At 46.0% G+C, this 19462-nt stretch overlaps 2 protein-coding genes across 2 annotated transcripts in view; both read left to right on the plus strand.

Annotated features, from left to right (window-relative positions):
* The first annotated feature begins 513 nt into the window (after positions 1-513).
* LOC308581188 (E3 ubiquitin-protein ligase TRIM7-like) lies at positions 514-9400 on the plus strand. Its single transcript, XM_081183715.1, has 5 exons — positions 514-1605; positions 6392-6487; positions 7647-7747; positions 8089-8174; positions 8742-9400. Exons 1-4 carry the CDS (start codon positions 1411-1413, stop codon positions 8138-8140), a joined length of 444 nt encoding a protein of 147 aa, XP_081039841.1. The 5' UTR covers positions 514-1410; the 3' UTR covers positions 8141-8174; positions 8742-9400.
* Positions 9401-11806: 2406 nt separating this feature from the next.
* The window catches only part of LOC308579660 (uncharacterized protein), a 60112-nt gene continuing 52456 nt past the window's right edge, over positions 11807-19462 (plus strand). Inside the window, exons 1-7 of the mRNA XM_081180592.1 lie at positions 11807-12350; positions 12855-12950; positions 13524-13754; positions 14045-14067; positions 14937-15058; positions 15448-15480; positions 17645-18163. Coding sequence (XP_081036718.1) covers positions 11922-12350; positions 12855-12950; positions 13524-13754; positions 14045-14067; positions 14937-15058; positions 15448-15480; positions 17645-18163 — 1453 coding nt within the window. The 5' untranslated portion in view covers positions 11807-11921. The remainder of the gene's footprint in view (positions 12351-12854; positions 12951-13523; positions 13755-14044; positions 14068-14936; positions 15059-15447; positions 15481-17644; positions 18164-19462) is intronic.

Below are 19462 nucleotides of genomic sequence, written 5' to 3' on the forward strand. Positions count from 1 at the left end.
TATAACATGGTGGAGATGCTGAGAAAATGGAGAGGGAGATTTTTTGTGATCTTAGCTCCTGGAGTGATCCAATGAAACTGAAGGAGAGCTGGAGGCGCTGCTGCAGGAGGCTTTGGGCTGAGAATATCTAGAGTCTAGAGGGTGGGGGTCTCTTCTGAAGGCCCACTTTTCTTCTCCAGAGCATCCAGCGATTTGCTTCCCAGCATGCCAGATCTCTCTTCAGAGTCAAGACACATTCTGGGTTCCCAATTTCTCTTCCTCCATATTATATCTTCTGAGGATTAGCTACTGTTATGTACTGAGCTGAATCCTAGAACAATAGGATCTAGAATGCAGCAGTCTGATTGGTCTGCAGGAGCCACCCAATCTAGCTCCAGGTGGAAGTGAATCAGCGACTTTATTGGCCTACAGGAGCAGCCAATCAGGCTCCTGGATGAAGTGAATCAGCAACCTGATTGGCCTGCAGGAGCAGCCTGGAATTAGCCAATCATGTGGGGCCCATTGTGTAAAAAATGTATATATAGCTAGACGTTTTGGGGAAAGTTTCATCATTGCTACTATGAGCTGAATAAAGAGCATGAAAGTCACACTCGACTGAGTATTTTTCAGCTACCCCTCCCATATTTCAGACATTATCATGATCTGAGCCTGAGGCTTGATCAAGTCTTTCTTTCAAACTGGGTTACTGCTTCCCCCCCATTATATTTTATTGTAATTTTATTGGTCCTGGGCGGGGAGGGCAGAGGACAAAAATGTTATTGTTATTACTACTACTACTACTACTATAGTGCTATCGTATATCAGAATAAAAAGGGAATAGAAGCTGAACAACTTTGGGAATTGCCTGTAAAAAGCTCAACAATTTTGGGGGTTTCCTTAAAAAAAGAAGAAGCTCAGCAACTTTTGTGGTGTCCTGGTTTTTACTGGATCCCACTCTGGAAGATCATTAAAATCCAGAGGAAATTGGTTTTCCACTCCCTAAATTCCACATGCATTTTAGAAAAATAGCACCCCCAAATGTCATCTTTGATATTACAGCTAACAGAGCCTGAAATATCAGCCGGGGCACCTGTGAGGAATGCCCCAAATAATTTAGAGTTAATGAGGCGTCTTATCTCCTGTATTCTCCAGTTTCTTTCCTGGTACTAAATCAAAGGTTTGTTCCTGGTACTGAATCAAAGGTTGCAGAATGTCCTTGCAAACTATGAGTTTGCTTTGCACATTCTTTCCACACACACCCCCTTTTTTATAATTGTTTAAACTTTCATTTTGGCTATGGACTTTGACACACACCTGAGGTGCAACACAAAGTAGAAATCCCCGGTCACCTGGTTTCCAGGAAAGGGAACACCCAGTTTGTGAAATAAGTTTTTAACAAAAGACAGCAGAGAAAAAAGTAACTCTTGTGCCATGGCTGCTGGGGGTCCTGCTGAGGATCTCTCCAGACGTCAGAGGGGAACATGGAGCTTCTGCGAAAAACACCAGGAACCCCGGAAACTCTTCTGTAAAAACCACAAAACCGCCATCTGTGTGATTTGTGACAAAGCCAAGGAACACAAAAAACACAAGGTTGTTCCTCTGGATGAAGCGCCTGAAATATACAAGGTAGGAAATCACGTTTTCTATTCTAGTAATACTCTACTAGCTATGGGCAAGCGAGTCCTGCAACAAAATGTTGCAGTGTGTCTCCATAAAAGGAATGCTCCAGTGAGCTTTGTGGTAAGGAGGCGGAGTATTTCATTAAGTGGAATGGCAGACGCTCCTAATGTCCCTATTTTCCAGGAACAGCCCCGGATTTACAGAAGCTGTCCCAGTTTGATCCTAGAATGTCCCACTTTTCCTTAGGACGTCCCTATTTTAACCGGATAAATGTTGGAGGGTATGGTAGGATCAGTGGCGTAGCGTGGGGGGTGCAGGGGGGGCCGGCTGCACCGGGCGCAACATCTGGGGGTTAGGGTTAGGGGGCACAAATCCACGGGTTAGGGGGCGCAAATTACTTGCCTTGCCCCGGGTGCTGACAACCCACGCCACGCCACTGGGTAGGATGTCCCTACTTTCAACAGAGAAACGTTGGAGGGTATGCGACCCCTGAGCCAAGGAGATAAGAAACTGTACAACCTTTAGAAGACATCTCATGGGAACCCTGTATAGGGATGTTTTTAATGGGTGGCATGTAAATAATAAATTTATTACTATTATTATGATGGAACAGAACGCCCCTATTTTCCTCAGAGAAATGTTGGAGGGTATGGAATGAGAACAGGAAGTCTCTCCCCCCCAGAGTTGCTGAATTACAATTACAGCCAAGACCAAGCAACCCTGGCCACGGCCAGAGAAGCTGGAGGGAAAAAGGTCCCCTAAATTTGGGACTACAGTCATACCTCAAGTTAAATATGCTTCAGGTCAAGCGTTTTCAGGTTATGCTCCGCGGCAACCCGGAAGTAATGGAACGCGTTACTTCCGCTTATCGCGGCTCGCGCATGCGCAGACGCTCAAAATGACGTCACACTCATGCGCAGAAGCTGTGAATCGCAACCCGTGCACGCGCAGACACACAGGCGCAGGTTGCGTTCGCTTCAGGATGCGAACGGGGCTCCAGAACGGATCCTGTTCGCATCCAGAGGTACCACTGTATTTGTCACCCATAACCAGAGCATTTCTTATAGCTATATTAGAAGTCGTTCTGTAGAATAAGAAAGGGGGAAAGTATCCTTTGGGGAAGTAAGCTGGCCTCTGTTGCTACACCATGTTTATTTATATTCAGAATAAAGTAAAGGTAAAGGGACCCCTGACCATTAGGTCCAGTCGTGGCCGACTCTGGGGTTGCGGCGCTCATCTCGCTTGATTGGCCGAGGGAGCCGGCGTACAGCTTCCAGGTCATGTGGCCAGCATGACTAAATAGCACCCCCCCCAAAAAAAAACACATTTAAAAGAATGAAGAGTATTAATCAGCCAAAGGCCTTGTTGAAGAGGAACGTTTTCACCTGTCGCCTAAAAGTGTATAAGGAAGGCGCCAGGCAAGCCTCCCTGGAGAGAGCATCACACAAACGGGGAGCCGCTGCAGAGAAGGCCCTGTTCTTGTGTTGCCACCCTCCGGACCTCTCACAGAGGAGGCCCATGAAGAAGGGCCTCAGATGATGATCTTGGGGTCTGGGTTGGTCCCTATGGGGAGAGGCAGTCCTTGAGGTATTGCGGTCCTGAGCCACTTAAAGCTTTACAGTGGTACCTCGGGTTACAGACGCTTCAGGTTACAGACTCCGCTAACCCAGAAATAGTACCTCAGGTTAAGAACTTTACCTCAGGATGAGAACGGAAATCAGACGGCAGCAGCGGGAGGCCCCATTAGCCAAAGTGGTGCTTCAGGTTAAGAACAGTTTCAGGTTAAGAACGGACCTCCGGAACGAATTAAGTTCTTAACCCGACGTACCCCTGTATAGGCCAAAACCAGCACTTTGAATTGGGCCCGGAAGCTAATTGGCAGCCAGTGCAGTTGGACCAAGATGGGTACAATATGCTCAAACCGTCTTGCCCTGGTGAGCAACATGGCTGCCAAATTCCGCACATTAGTCCAAGTACAGTATGTCCACCGGGTCACCTACATCTATTTGCTTATTGATGCTCTCAAAGATCTCCAATAGGCTTCACAGAGGCATCTGATTGGTCAGTGTGAGAAGAGGATGCTAGACTTTGGTCTGATCCTGCAGGCCTCTTGTTCTCTCTTTCTTGAATGCGTGATTTCCCCAAGAAATCAGCAAGGATGCCCTTCCCCAGGATTTCATTTCAAGGAGTGTTAAACCCCACTAACATATTCAGTCTAACCCATTTGGGTAGCTCAGTTGGTTAGAGCAGTGTTTTTCAACCTTTTTCTGGCCTTGTTTCCTTTCTGTGGCCTCCTGACCTACCAGTAGGAAGGTAGCTATTTTGTTTGCAAATAGAACATTATATATATATATATATATCAGGTTTTGGTGTCTTCGGGTGTCTTCCCGTGTAAGAGTTGGGGTGTCTAGGCGACGTTTCGACGAGGTCTCACTCGTCATCTTCAGGCTGGTGCTTTCGGCTTCTTGTTACTGGAACAGAGCAGGATCTCAGTGTTTGAGTTCCTATAAATACTGTTGAGGGGGTGTGGTGTATAGCCTCCAACGTTCTGGGCAGAGAGGAAGTTTCCAGGTTAGTGTGCCTTTTCTTCTTTTGTTCATTAATTACTTGAGGGATATCTTGAGTGATTTCTTGAGTGATATTCTGAGTACCACTTAGGAGGGTCGTTAGGTGTGGATTAGTTGCTAAAGCTTTCGTGTCTTGATCTCTTGAGCTTGTGAAGAGTTTTTTCTGAGAAGATGGCTGTACTGCACTTAGTTGTGCTCTGGCTTGGCTTCGTGTATAGGGGCGAGCTGTGGTTTTGTGCCCTGTGCCAGCCAGATCTGTGTAGGGATTGCAGGGGGGTGCAGCATCCGGAGGTGCCACTATGGTTTGGCTACTGGATGGTGTCTGTAATTTATCTGTGGAGAGGGTCTGGGTTTGGGTCTGGTGTGGTTGATTGGAGATGGCGTTCTGTGTGCCTCTGGTTCTGGTGTCGGTTTTTGTGGGGAGGGCTAATTTCCAGATGTCTGGCAGGCGGGACGTGTCGTCACGCTTGTTCATGTTGTGAGGGTGTTTCTCTATCTCGATGGCTTCCATGATTATTCTCTTGTGGTGATGTTCCATGTTAAAGAGCAATTTGGAATCTGCAAAATTAATTTCGTGTCCTGTTTCTTTCATGTGTTGGTAAAGAGAGGAAGTTTTTTCTTCTTTTTTGACGGCATTCTTGTGTTCTGCGATACGTGCATTTATTCGTCTGTTTGTTTGTCCAATGTACGTGGCTGGGCAGACTTTGCAGGGTATTTCATAGACCCCTTGGTTTTCTAATTGGATTTTATCTTTGGGGTTTCTGAGGATATTGGCTATTTTTTGGTTGGTGCAAAAGGCTGTTTTGATATTGTGTTTATGGAGGATTTTGCTAATTTTATCTGTAGTGCCCTTGATATAAGGAAGGAGGGCCATGCCATTGTTTTCTTCTGTGTCTTGGTTTTTGGGGGGTGTTTCTTTTTGGATTAGCTTCGTAACCCTGTTTTGCTGGTATCCGTTGGCGATTAACACATTTGAGAGATTCTGTAACTCAGTTGTCAAGTGGTCTTTGTCAGCCAGGCGTTTGGTTCTGGAGATGAGAGTCTTGGCTACGGAGTTTATTTGTGCAGGGTGGTGGTGTGATTGTGCATGTAAGTAGCGGTTGGTGTGTGTTTTTTCCCGGTAGATAGTGTGTCCTAGGGATGCTGCACCCCCCTGCAATCCCTACACAGATCTGGCTGGCACAGGGCACAAAACCACAGCTCGCCCCTATACACGAAGCCAAGCCAGAGCACAACTAAGTGCAGTACAGCCATCTTCTCAGAAAAAACTCTTCACAAGCTCAAGAGATCAAGACACGAAAGCTTTAGCAACTAATCCACACCTAACGACCCTCCTAAGTGGTACTCAGAATATCACTCAAGAAATCACTCAAGATATCCCTCAAGTAATTAATGAACAAAAGAAGAAAAGGCACACTAACCTGGAAACTTCCTCTCTGCCCAGAACGTTGGAGGCTATACACCACACCCCCTCAACAGTATTTATAGGAACTCAAACACTGAGATCCTGCTCTGTTCCAGTAACAAGAAGCCGAAAGCACCAGCCTGAAGATGACGAGTGAGACCTCGTCGAAACGTCGCCTAGACACCCCAACTCTTACACGGGAAGACACCCGAAGACACCAAAACCTGCATTCCTGTACCCGTGAAAATCTACGAAAGCATATATATATCACTATACATACAGTTTAAGAACTTTGCTTCAGGATGAGAACAGCAATTGTGCTGTGGTGGCAGTCGGAGGCCCCATTAGCTAAAGTGGTGCTTCAGGTTAAGAACAGCTTCAGGTTAAGAACGGACCTCCGGAACGAATTAAGTACTTAACCCGAGGTACCACTGTATATATATATTCTATAATTTCACCTGTGGCCCCCTCGGAATATCCTGAGGGCCCCCAAGGGGCCATATGGCCCACAGTTGAGAAACACTGGGCCTAGAGCATAGTGCTGGTAATTCCAAGGTTGCAGGTTTGATCGCCGCACGGGACAGCCGCATATCCCTGCTTTGTAGGGGGTTGGACTAGATGACCCTTGGGGTCCTTTCCAACTCTACAATTCTATGTTGAATGCTGCAAAGTGACATGGAAGGTACAGGAGACCTCCATAAAACTCAAGTCACAAGCATTGCATTCAACTTTCCTCTCACTTTCTCAATTTTGATATCATAAATACTCTATAAATCAAAAAAGAGAGAAAGAATCAAAGTACAAATCATGTTTCTTTCAGGATCAACTCTGCAGTCGCGAGGAGATTTTGTGTCAAGAGAGAGAGGAGGTTCTGGCTTATGGAGCAGCCATCTTAAAGGAAAGCCAAGACGAGCTTGTAAGTGCTGTGTGGCTGGCCACTGTGAGAACAGATCACTGGCCTCATCCTGCACTCCACTTCTTATGCACTCCATAGCTCTGCGTGATGCTACCTGCTTTGACATTTCCAATTGCTTGCTAAGCTAAAAGGAAAACAATTCTTTCTGTCCTATGGCCTTGCGACACCTCAACCTTCCTTATGGGGAAAAGTCACAACATCTGAGGCTTTTGAGTTTAGAAAAACAAAAGTTAAGACAAGAGGGACATAAAATTATGCACAGTGGGAAGAAAGCAGATGGACAGAATTATTTATCTCTTATACAAGAACCTGAGGGCATTCAGTAAAACTGAATATTAGATGTTTCAACACACATAATGCTGGTGGCACTGTGGTCTAAACCACTGAGTCTCTTGGGCTTTCTGATCAAAAGATTGGTGGTTCAAATTCCCACCCCCATTGCTCTGTCCCAGCTCCTGCCAACTTAGCAGTTCGAAAGCACACCAGTGCAAGTAGATAAATAAATACCGCTGCGGCGGGAAGGTAAACAGTGTCTCACTGTGCCAGAAGTGGTTTAGTCATGCTGGCCATATGACTTCTGGTGAACCAGAGCAGCGCACAGAAACATTGTTTACCTTTCTGTCGGAGCGGTACCTATTTATCTACTTACACATTACCATGCTTTCAAACTGCTAGGTTGGCAGGAGCTGGGACCGAGCAACGGGAGCTTACCCTGTCGCGGGGATTCGAACCGCCGACCTTCCGATTGGCAAGTCCTAGGCTCAGTGGTTTAGACCACAGCGCCACTCAGGTCTAAGAGAGGCATCTGGTTGGACAATGTGAAAAAGAGATGCTGGCCTGATCCAGATTAGAAGGACACTTTTTATGTTCCCTCATTCTTGAGTGTATTCTCCTCCCAAAGCATTGGGGAGGTCTCCCTCCCTTCCTATCAAGGTGTGTCAAACCCCCTACTTCACTTGCACCCTGTAATCTATTGAATCCAACCCATTCAAATGCTGCAAGAGGATATGGAAGGTTGCAGGAGATCTCTGTAAAAAGCACAGGAATGTGAGGGCAAGGAGCAAGCATGCCATTCAACTTTCCCCCTCGGACTTCACTTCAGAAATAAGACAATAAAGGAACCAAAAACAAAATGAAGTGGTTTATGTTTTCTCTTCAGGATCAAATTGACGCTCTTGCGGAGAATCTGGAGGCGATGAGACAGGCAGCATTTGGAAGTGGGGAAAAACAGACGCGGAAAAGAAGATTCAAGGGGTTCTTGTAAGTGTTGCTGATGTTGGGAAGTGAAAAAGTACAAGTCTAAAAATAATAAACCGGGGGAAAATAAATCCAGAAAGGATTGGATATTTTTTAAGCACACAAGGCCACCTTGCTTCTATTTGGGGCGGCCCATTTCTCCTGCAGGAAATGACTGACTATTCCAAGGGTGGGCACCCATAAGCTTCTAAAAAGTTCTTTTCCTGATTAATGTTGTGACCTTTGTAGGGAATTTAAAAGTGCCTTTCCCAGGCAATGCTCAGGAATGACGTGGTCCCTTGATGTTGCAGAACCTGAATATATTCTCCACCCTGACTCCCTTTTCTCCTCCTTCCACCATCTAGCAAATGGAAATGGAAGAGAAGACAGCCTTCCTTGAACTGTCAGTCTTCTTAAGCTCTTGGGACGAGGACTGCTCTGAGCCTTTCAGGTACGTCACTTTCCTCCCTCTGTGTCAAGCCTCAGTCTCCGGGCGCAGAGGGAGGAGATACCATTCACTGTCATACCACATAATTTTATTCTATTTATTTTCTGCCTCCCCTCCCATAGTCGCCCAGGGATAGTTCCTTCCCCGGGTGAGCAAAGTACAAGGAACAATGCTGGGCATTTACCGTATTTTTTTCTCTATAGGACTCACTTTTTCCCTCCTAAAAAGTAAGGGGAAATGTGTGTGCGTCTTATGGAGCAAATGCAGGCTGCGCAGCTATCCCAGAAGCCAGAACAGCAAGAGGGATTGGTGCTTTCACTGCGCAGGGATCCCTCTTGCTGTTCTGGCTTCTGAGATTCAGAATATTTTTTTTTCTTGTTTTCCTCCTCCAAAAACTAGGTGCGTCTTATGGTCTGGTGCGTCTTATAGAGCGAAAAATACGGTAGTTTCAAGTGGGAGATGAGAGAGGCATGCTTGCTTAGATCCATTTCACAGATTATGAACACTATTGTCCTTTGCAGCAGAATGAAACAAAAATTAATTCTGCTCCGCCTTTTGCCTGGATTGCAGATCTCCAACACCTATGCACCTCTCAAAAAGCAACCTTGTAGCTCCTCTTCTATGGGGAGAAATTGAAGAAGCGGATTGAGGAGGAGGAGGAGGAGGAGCAGGAGCAGAAGCCATTGCAGAGCTGGAAACATCTGAAGCTGTAGGAAGGACCTAGAAACATCAAGTGGAGTCTCACTATTACCTTTCAGGTTAAGAAAAGATCACCCGGCCAGCCAAGGACAGTAATCATCATAGAGGCTGTGGGGAATGTCCTGAGCAGTCTGAAGGAAATCATAGATGGGAGGAGCTACTGCCTAGAAAGCATCTCCTTTCAGGCAGTTGCGTGTCGAGACCCCGCAGCCACCCCCTCGTTGGAACTAACTCACACAAGGACACGGATATTAGGTTTATGTTATTGGGCAAATTTTGGCCACAACTTTATTGAAATTACAGAATGTGAGCAGTATTGGCTTAGCCATTGATTGGACCTGACTATATCTGACTCCTGCCCGATGCGCAGGAAGTCGCCAGTGAGGGTAAGGCACTGGTAGGAGGAGCCCTGTCAATGCGGACCAACTCAAGCTCCCCCTGGTGTTCCCGTCGGGGTCGTGTCAAGGCCTTAGCCCCCCCAGCCGGGCTTCAGACTAGATCAACACCCCCGGATTCCTTTAATGGAATACCCTTAAGCATGGAGGGGCAGGTGATGGCCACACCTCCCCTCCCCCACACAAGGTCAAACAATGACTAACCGCAACCCTAACAAAGTTGTGACGATTACTACGAGGTAGGTGAAAACCAAGTGGCCAGCGCCAATTTGCCAAGTGGAAAAATTCCTACCAGGCCCCTCGGACAACCAAGGCGACCAACCAAAGTCCATAGCAAGGCCAGTGCCTAACCTGCAAAATAGGGAGGGAGGGCGGGGGATTGAGGAAGCGAGCCAAAGAGGAAGTCCTCTGGCTCGCTCCTCCGTTTAAACGGCCCCCCTAGCCAGCGGGTTGGCTGGCTGGGCTCTGACGTGGCCGGGATCACCCAGGCAATGGGGGACAATGTCCCCCACCCCCAGTGGGGAGTGGGTGGCCATGCGGTCCACCGCAACTCCTCCCCACTGCGAAGTGGAGCGGATCTGCCAATAAACAATTCCCTGTCCCACCCCAAAAATAATTTACATTCATAGGATCATAGAGCCATCTAGTCCAACCCTGTGCAATTCAGGGCTCTTTCGCTGGGAGGAAACCGGAAGGGGAATCAGGACTGAATTTTTGTGTCCATAGACACCCAGGCTTGATTCTGGTCCTGATCACAAATTTCTGGGTTGAGCATATATTGTCTCCCTGGTGAAGCCACTGTTGCGCCCCTGTCTCTGGTTGGCTGACCTTAACATTCTGGTTAAAAATCAAAGCAGAACCTGGAAGCCAGAAACCTATGGGGGGGGGGCCACAAGCAGGACCCCAGGTCTGCATTTGCAAGAACCTAGTCATTTGGTGCAGCAGAATCTACATTTTGGGACTCCCTGCCTCTTGATATTAAGCAGGTGCCTTCACTGTGTTCTTTTTGGTGCCTGCTAAAAACATTCTAGGGGACATGGGTGGCGCTGTGGGTTAAACCACAGAGCCTAGGACTTGCCAATCAGAAGATTGGCGGTTCAAATCCCCGCGACGGGGTGAGCTCCCGTTGCTCGGCCCCTGCTCCTGCCAACCTAGCAGTTCGAAAGCACGTCAAAGTGCAAGTAGATAAATAGGTACCACTCCAGCGGGAAGGTAAACGGCGTTTCCGTGCGCTGCTCTTGTTCACCAGAAGCAGCTTAGTCATGCTGGCCACATGACCCGGAAGCTGTACGCCGGCTCCCTCGGCCAATAAAGCGAGATGAGCGCCGGAACCCCAGAGTCAGCCACGACTGGACCTAATGGTCAGGGGTCCCTTTACCTTTACTAAAAACATTCTGGTTTAGTCAAGCCTACCCAGATGCTTAGAAAATAAGTTTTAGTAGTTTAACTTCTGGTATATTTTATCCCCCCCCCCCGATTTTATCTTTCTGTAAACTACTTTGGTGTTGTTGGTTTTTGTTTTTGTTTTACAAAACAAGTGCTGTATAATTTTTTATTAAATAAATAAGCAAGCAAGTAAGAGCGCTTTCTCCTTCTTCTGCTCTGCAGAGACTGGAATTGGGAGGAATGGTTCCTTTGCTCCTGGAGGTGGTTTATAGCCATCATGAATCATAGCCATTTAAAGCTGTATCCTCTATGACTTGGATGAAATGAATGAATAAATAAATAATTACAGGCTCACCCTATTCACACACAAATATGCCCTTAAGAATGGATTTGTAAGCAAAAAGCCAATGGGAAGGCTTTCCCAATTTTTCTCCCTTACTGCAGAGGAATATTTGGGGTCAAAATGGCTTCAGGATTGCTCTCCCGTACTATTTCAGATACATGGTTCATATATTCCTATATGTGTGCATTGATGAGTATTTATTCTATATTTGAGACCTTAAAATTCTTATAACAATGTAATATTTCACTGACAAAGGGCTGCATTCATTGAGAAAATGGGGCTAAGTGAAAGCACCTGCTGTTAATAGGTGCCCTGCGGTGTGATTGGCAAGTATCTGGATACCATTTAGCTGAGCTCAAAATAAAAAAAATCCTTCCAGTAGCACCTTAAAGACCAACTAAGTTAGTTCTTGGTATGAGCTTTCGTGTGCATGCACACTTCTTCAGATACACTTAGCTGAGCTGTTTGCAAAGGCCGTTTGCAGAGTTGGTTCCAGAGGTTATTGCATATTATCAGACGCTGGCGATTTTGTAAAAACGACTCACTAAAAACTGGCACCAGGATGGAGGGCTGGGCTGTCTCTCCTCTGTATGTCTTGCCTACTAACTCGAAAGAGGAGTGTGAATGGAGGGGGGCGGGGGAGGGGGACGGCAATTCATTCATTAGCTTGCAAAGTAGTCTGAGGCTGTCGTGCTGATAGTCAACAAAGCTACTACAAACTCCACAGCTCCCACAGGGAAATGGTTCCTTAAACGAGCAACCACCAAGGATGAGCACTCCATTTAAAATAAATAAAAATATATATTTCCACCATATCAAAGCGGCTCGGAGCTACAGCCAACTTCTGAAGTTCCTAAACGAAACACGCCCATTTGCTAAAAGGAAGAGATAAAAGGAAACCAGCTCCCTGTTCCTGGCGAGGCAACAATGGCTGCTTCTGGGGGTCCCGTGCAGGATCTCCGCGAGGAAGCCACTTGCCCCATCTGCCTGGAGTATTTCAGGGATCCAGTGATCATCCCGGAGTGTGGGCACAACTTCTGTCGATCCTGCCTGATCCAGTGCTGGGGGAAATCCGAGGGAGAGGCTTCCTGCCCTCAGTGCAGGGAAACAGTGGAGCAAAGCAGCATCAGGCGAAACCAGCAGCTGGCAAATGTTGTGGAAATAATTAAGAAATTCAGCCATCTGGGGGGGGAAGAGGAGGGAGAAGGAAAGGGGAAGATCTGCGAGAAGCACCAGGAGCCCCTGAAGCTGTTCTGCAAGAAGGACAAAAGCCCCATCTGTGTCTTGTGTAATGTATCTAAGGAGCACAAAAGCCACGAGGTGGTTCCTCTGGAGGAGGCGTCCCAGGAGTACAAGGTGGGAAAAGGCAGTGGGTCTTTATTGGGGGTGGAAGAGCTGCAGACAAGAGGGGCTTGCAAAAAACTAAATAAATCTTGTATTCTCTCCACTTGCAGCCCCAGAACAGTTATCCAGCAAGAATCTTTTGCAGCCTGATAAGACTTAATTTCTGAAACTATAAATAATAAATATTTATTTTTCTATTCGAGGGATTAAAGTGCCCCCAGTGACCCCTGAATGCAGGCTGCAGTAACTCCCCTAGGAGGAAAGATTGCAACATCTAGGATTAATTTAATAAAAAGGAGGGGGGAGATGTTGGAGGTGTGTTGAGTGTGGGGGGCAAATAGCAAAACTCACATGTTTCTCAGCTCTGATATAGAGCCGTTCTATTTCTGCCTAGTGTGGGATGAAAAGAGAAACCTCTGCAAATGACCGAGGGATGTGGGGCAGGGAGCAAACATAGGGTTGAGCTTGCCTGTTAATGTGTAACACAGCCCAATTTGGATTTTGTTTTCTTTTCAGGATCAGATCAGCAGCTGCCTAGGAAATCTGAGGAAGGAGAGAGAGAAAATTCTAGTATTTAAAGCAAACGCAGAAAAGGAAAGCCAAGACCTGCTTGTAAGCATCATTTTTACTTTAAGAAGAAAAAATGCTACAGTCTAGAATCAATATCTGGGGGGGGGGGGGGAGGAATGAATATGGAATACAGAAAGAGGTTTCTTTTTGAACAGCCTTATCTCCACAGAACATGATAGACCATTTAAGGGGGGGGGTGCTGATGAAGCTCCTTCCCTGCTAAATATTGGCGTGATCCCTCTAAAATGTCAGGCATGCCCTTCCAGGGGAATTTGGATAAGTCATGGGTAGGCAAACTAAGGCCCGGGGGCCGGATCAGGCCCCAATCACCTCCTCAATCCGGCCCGTGGACGGTCCAGGAATCAGCGTGTTTTTACATGAGTGGAATGTGTGCTTTTATTTAAAATGCATCTCTGGGTTATTTGTGAGGCATAGGAATTCCTTCATATATATTTTTTTCAAAATATAGTCTGGCCCCCCCACAAGGTCTGAGGGACAGTGGAACGGCCCCCTGCTGAAAAAGTTTGCTGACCTCTGGCCCTCCTCATCCTGCAAGAGCAGACTAGATGCCTGATCTTGGCCCACTGTTCTCTTCTTTCCATCTCCTTGCTGCAGAAACAAACAGGTGCAGAGAAGGGGAAGTTGGTGGCTGAGTTCAGGCGACTGCACCAGTTTCTGGAAGAACAGGAGAAACGTATTCTGGCCCAGATGGCAGAAGTGGAGAAGGAGATTGCAGCCCAAAGGGAGGAGCACCTGGCCAGACTCTCCAGGGAACTCTCCTCTCTTGACAGCCTCATCCGGGAGATGGAGGAGAAGCTTCAGGAACCAGCGAGTGAACTCCTGCAGGTGAGGCCTCATCCTGATGCGAGAGGGTGGAGTGCGCTGCTTCATAGTACAAGCAGGAGAATAACATGTCTTAGCCCCCACCCTAAAAAAAAGCTGCTGTAAAGAGAACAATTAGTACATGAAGGGTAAAAGGCCTGGGGTCACAAAAGCGAATATGCTAGATCAAACCACAGGTCCCTTCATTCTATCATCATGTTCTCGCAAAATTGATAACAACAGTAGAACTGGCTCCACTGACATCTTTCTTTCTTTCTTTCTTTCTTTCTTTCTCTCTCTCTCTCTCTCTCCAGGATATAGGAAGCTTCTTGCAGAGGTAAGTGATGGGAGACCCCTGCCTTATTCTGATGCTATGAATTTTCCTGTTTAACAAGTGAGAAACTCTCTCCATTTCCTCCTTCCAGAGATAATTTAGGACACCATTGCCCATTTTCACAAAATCACAGACAAAAATAGGGACACATTTTTTGGTAGCTATTGGTCCCATTTACACTCACAGAAGCTTTTTACTTTCTTACATTCCCACCCCATATGATAAAAAGTTCCTTCTTTTTCTTTACATTTCCAACATTTATTACTTGTCTTATACATTTTAGTTAATTTCATGGGGGTAATATACCACCTATACATCATTTTCATCACATTCAGAGCATCACATGCTGTAAATTTTATTCTTTCTTTCCACAAGCTCTCTCATTCTTTTAGCTGTATATTATATCCAAAATCTTTGGCCCAGTGTATCATAACCGATTTTACTTCATCTTTCAAATGCCATTCCAGCAGCAGCCATTCCTTATATTTCAGAAATGCACATACCAGATCAATATGTTTTGCTCATTGATCACTTGAAATGCTTCACTAAAACTGGTGTAGTCCTAAAATCTCCGCGTAAGGACACAGTGTTTCTCATTTTCCTAAAAAAATTAATTTGAAGGTAAAGAGGCTGATCTATGCAATCTCATATTCCTATATTTTCTTCACCATATTATGGAAGCAGATGTGTGTCGGTTTTCCTTCATCTTTTAGGTTCTCTCTAGATGCTCCCTTTTGCCATAGGAAAAACGCTGCTCCCAAGTCTTCATGATATAGCCATCATGCCTTTATCATCAGGATGAGACACCTGCCTTGTCTGAAAGCTCTTTTAATTCAAAGGATTGTGGCTTGACTTTGTTCTTCTCCTCCCAGGTCTCAGGAGAAGGAGAACTTAGAGGATCCTCCGGTGGCTTTTCCTCCTTCCCTGAAATGGAGGATCTGGGACTTCTCTGATATAAATCCCTTCCTGGAGGGAGTCATGAAGAAATTCAGAGGTAGTAAAGAAGGGCTGAAAGTATTTTATACTGGATGTTTAGATGTGTTCATGAAAGGCTCCAGATCATACGGAATATTAGCCATGCCAGGAAAATGGACAGGTTTTTATTATTATTCTTTTTCAATATCTAGAAGCCACACTTTAATATGTAGATGATTCACAACTGATTTTACTTATGCAATTGAAAGGGGACGGCAAACCCTTCTTGCTGGGCTCTGGAATCTCTTCAGCTGGCGTGGCCAGTGGTTAGGGATGATGGGACTTGTAGTCCACAACATCAGGAGTGCACCACCCTGGCTACAATCTCATGAGCTCATATTGTTGTTGCCAGGTTTGTGATCTGAATGATGGTGTGATGCTAAATCTCTGTTCCCTTTTCTCTTCCAGACACTGTGGAATATGGACTTCAGCTGCAAAAAGGTACATTTAATAATAATTATATTATTTATACCCTGCCCATCTGGCTGGGTTTCCCTAACCATTTCCAAGTCAAACAGAGGCAGAAATTCGGGAGAGATGGGATCTGCTTCTCAAAAGACCAGGCCACTGCAGCTCTTCCTTCCATGCCTTATTTCCCCTTATTTCCCAGAGGCATCTGTTCCGTGAGAGCAGCTTGCTGGGCTAGAGGGGCTCTTGGCCTGATCCTGCAGACTCTTAGGAAACCCCCAGCCCAGGATGGCTGGCTTTTCTGTGCCCAATCTCAATAAGACACAGGGATGGTGTGAAGCCAAATGCTTCCGGCACATGAGGGAGAAATATCCCTTTGAGCCATACAAAATCCCCAACCCATTTAGGAGCGTTTATGTAAGAGTAAGGTGTAAGAGTGGGAAATGCATGAACAGAAATAGCTCAGAAAATGGCTGCAACAACCTTTGAGTACAAGAAGGGTGTCAGTGGTAGGAGCTGGGGGCTGCCTGATGGTGAACTTCAGTGTTCCGGCTTCCCTGCAAGATGGGGGTCTTCAGTCAGCTTTTGTATTGTATTGTATGACTTCTCTGCTGCAACATGATGGCGGACTAGAGAAACCTGAGTAAACTTAAAAGAGCAGGACAGAATTGCACCACAGACCAGGGGGAAAGGCTCAATGGGAAGACAGAAGTCCAGTCTGGCCTGATCCTGAAAACCACAAAAAGGGATTCATAAGAGCTGGAAAAGGTGCAGCAGATGGAAGCATAAAGGAAACTCCTACTTATCTTTAAAAGTACATTCTGTGATTCATTTAGAAAACAGTAAGTAAAATACATAAAGGCTAACCAATACAACAATAAACTAGAAAAAACCATTACATTTAACAATATTTTTTTTACTAATAGCAGCACTCGCAACATCCAATATCCCACATAATTTCCAAAGGCCACTGTACAAATGTGTGTCTTTAAAAAGAAATTGCTTCACAAACTTTCCATAACGTGGGGAGCAGGTGAGAGGACTGCAGAGCAGATCTTCTTCCTAATGTCCACCAGCCTGACCAATTTTTAAATGGACTTCTTATTGTGCTTCGACTGCCCACTTTTTCCATAAATGTGAGGAGCAGTGAAAAAAATGAATCCTCATATAGCCAATCAGGCCTGGGGAACCAGGATGGGGTCTTTGCGTTCAAGGTGACAGGTGGGAATGGCACTTCCTAGGTTTTATAAATCTTGCCTTTCATCTTGAGATTGCAACAATAAATGCATTAACACAGTTCACAGAAAAAGAAAGCCATTCATATCAACGATGTAATAGTTGTCAATTTAAAAGCTCCGCTTTAACCAAACCGTAAGAGATAATCGAGTTTGTTCTTGGCTGACTGCTCATAGTTTGCCTGGGGGAAACAGACCAAAGGCCCACACTGCAGAACATGGAAGGGAGCTCTCAGAAGGTGGTGGACGCTCCTTCCTTGGAGGTTTATAAGCAGAGGTTAGGTGGCCCCCTGTCATGGATGCTTTAGTTGGGATCCCTGCATTGCAGGGGGTTGGACTAGATGACCCTTAGGGTCCCTCCCAACTCTACAATCATACAATGGGCTTTCAAGAATCCCAAGCAGGACATTTCACACAAGGGGGTTCCGGGTAGCCTAACCACTTTCTTGCTTTTTCATAAACTCTCTGGAAGGATGGTCTGTAATATAATGTTAAATATATAACTGAAACTTGAATGGTGGTTACAAGGAGGGTGAGAGCACCTGCTGCCAGTTCTACCTGACCTGTCAAGCATGGTCTGTCATGTGATGTGAGGTAAAAGATTAAGATGTGAATTAGAGTCCCTGCTTTAACTCCCTTCTGCCATGAAATGTAGGTGGTGGGGTTGGCCTTAGACAAGCCACTGTCTCTCAGCCTCAGTCCTCCCATCTGAAAAATGGGCATGCTAAGATTGACTTAACTTACAGGGTCAGGTTCTATATAGATAATGTGTGAACCCTTGAAAGAACTGCAAATGTTTCCAGAATCCTTATTAAGAACTTGATGAACATCCCTCTCTCAAATGCAGAGCCCTGGAGTCCCTGTTCATTTCAGAGCGGATGCTGTTTCTGTCATGTGCCTAAAGAAAAGTCAGCTTCCCAGTTGACGTTGTTTCTCTTCTCTTTCCTCCTCTGCCCCCACAGAAAACATAACTTTGGATCCAGACACAGCAAATCCCCTCCTCATCCTGTCCAAGGATCGAAAAAGAGTGAGAAAGGGTGACGTCTATCAAGACCTGCCAGACAACCCTGAGAGATTTGACACACTTACCTATGTGCTGGGATGTGAGGGTTTCACATCAGGCAGACATTTCTGGGAGGTCATTGTGAGAAGAGAGGAGGGGTGGGGGGTGGGGGTGGCCAGAAAGTCTGTGAAGAGGAAGGGTGTTTTCTCTTTCGGTCCCAGGGAAGGGATCTGGGGTTGGATCTGGGGCTTGGGGAAGTGGGGCAATGGGTACAGGTTATTCTCCCCCCTTGAGGCCCCTGTTCCAAGTGAGGAGCCCAAGAGGATCCGAGTGGCCCTGAACTGTGAAGGGGGACAGGTGTCCTTTTACGATGCAGACACAGCAGCCCTCCTCTACACATTCCCGGCAGCCTCATTCTCAGGAGAGACCCTCCAGCCCTTCTTTTACATAAGCAGGAAAGCGAAGCTGAGACTCTATTGACTGATGTGAGACAGACAAGTGTATATTCAGTGCCATCATGACATATTCAGTCTCCTCTTCAGGGCTGAGCTGACAGGCACTTCAGGAGAAACCATATTTGCAGAACTGGGATTGGCCATCCCTTGTGTCAATCATGATGCAACTCCCCCTTCTCGGGCCAGCTTTGTAAATGACACGGATGGATTGGGACCCCTGTCAGACCCCTTGTCTCTCTCCCTTGGGAACTGGCTATTTCTGTCAGTGCAGGAGGTGCAAAGGGGGAAAGAAGCAAGAAAATAATTTAGGAAACAACAGCAAACCTCCCCACATTCCTGTTTCGATGTAGTTCTCTCTCCAACCTCCAATTCTGACACATTTTCTATAGACAATACCATCATCTTTTCTGAATAAAATCAGAATTATGTACGGGCATCACTTAAAACATTTCCTCAGCCTCAATCCTGAACTCATATTCCCTTTTCCTCCCCCAATTTCTCCACTGGCCAGGGAGAATTTTCTCCATTGGCAAACATTGAGAATTTTGGGTTATGTGTATGTGGTAAATTCCCATGTATAAAATTATTTTCACCAAGGTGGTTTGTAATGAAGAGTCAGATACTTACCTGTATTTTTAAATATCCCCTCTTCTTATCTTTTTGTATAACGAGCCTAAAATAATTTGGGGGTATGTTTCATGCGCTAACATGTTTGATTCTACTAAAGATTGTACTTCTTGTTGCTCCTGTAGTGTTTGGAACTCAACTGTGTAATATCCATTCCCCATGACACTTCCTCCAGGGATTTTAGGAGGGTGATATCCTGTTTTATCCTCGGAGGAACCCTGTGAGGTAGAAGAGGCTGAGCTGAGAGACTTAGAAAAAGGAGACACATTAAAGTTCATGGTCAAAAGGGATTCGAACCTGGGCCTTGTCATCCCAAGTCCAACACACTGTGCACTCAGAATTTGAAATCTTAACAAGGGTCCCTTCAGAGATGTGCTTCAAAGCCCTCCCTGCAAAGTTCCTCCACAGTTGTATGTCGGGTTATGAACGTAATTTGTTCCGGAGGTCCGTTCGTAAGCCGAAACTGTTCTTAACATGAGGCGTACTTTCACTAAGGTGGCCTCCCACTGCCCAGTCACCCTGTGAAGGAGGGAGGAAAACCCAGAACGATGGTGTGCAAGCCCCTATATAGACTTTTGAAACTGCCCACCTGTAGCACAAGACCAAACCCCCAAAATATCGGACATACATCACAGAAGGAGGCAGTCTTCAGCAGAAATCCTTCTGTCAGGATACCTGTTAAAGGTCACTGACTG

The sequence above is a fragment of the Podarcis bocagei genome (assembly GCF_964188305.1).
Source record: "Podarcis bocagei genome assembly, chromosome: 2".
NCBI classification, from domain to species: Eukaryota; Metazoa; Chordata; class Lepidosauria; order Squamata; family Lacertidae; genus Podarcis; species Podarcis bocagei.

Coding starts and splice junctions, on each gene's coding strand:
- LOC308581188 (XM_081183715.1), top strand. CDS start 1,411: ATGGCTGCTGGGGGTCCTGCTGAGGATCTCTCCAGACGTCAGAGGGGA. Junction 1,606..6,391: donor AAGCGCCTGAAATATACAAG/GTAGGAAATCAC, acceptor TGTTTCTTTCAG/GATCAACTCTGCAGTCGCGA. Junction 7,748..8,088: donor AGAAGATTCAAGGGGTTCTT/GTAAGTGTTGCT, acceptor TCCACCATCTAG/CAAATGGAAATGGAAGAGAA.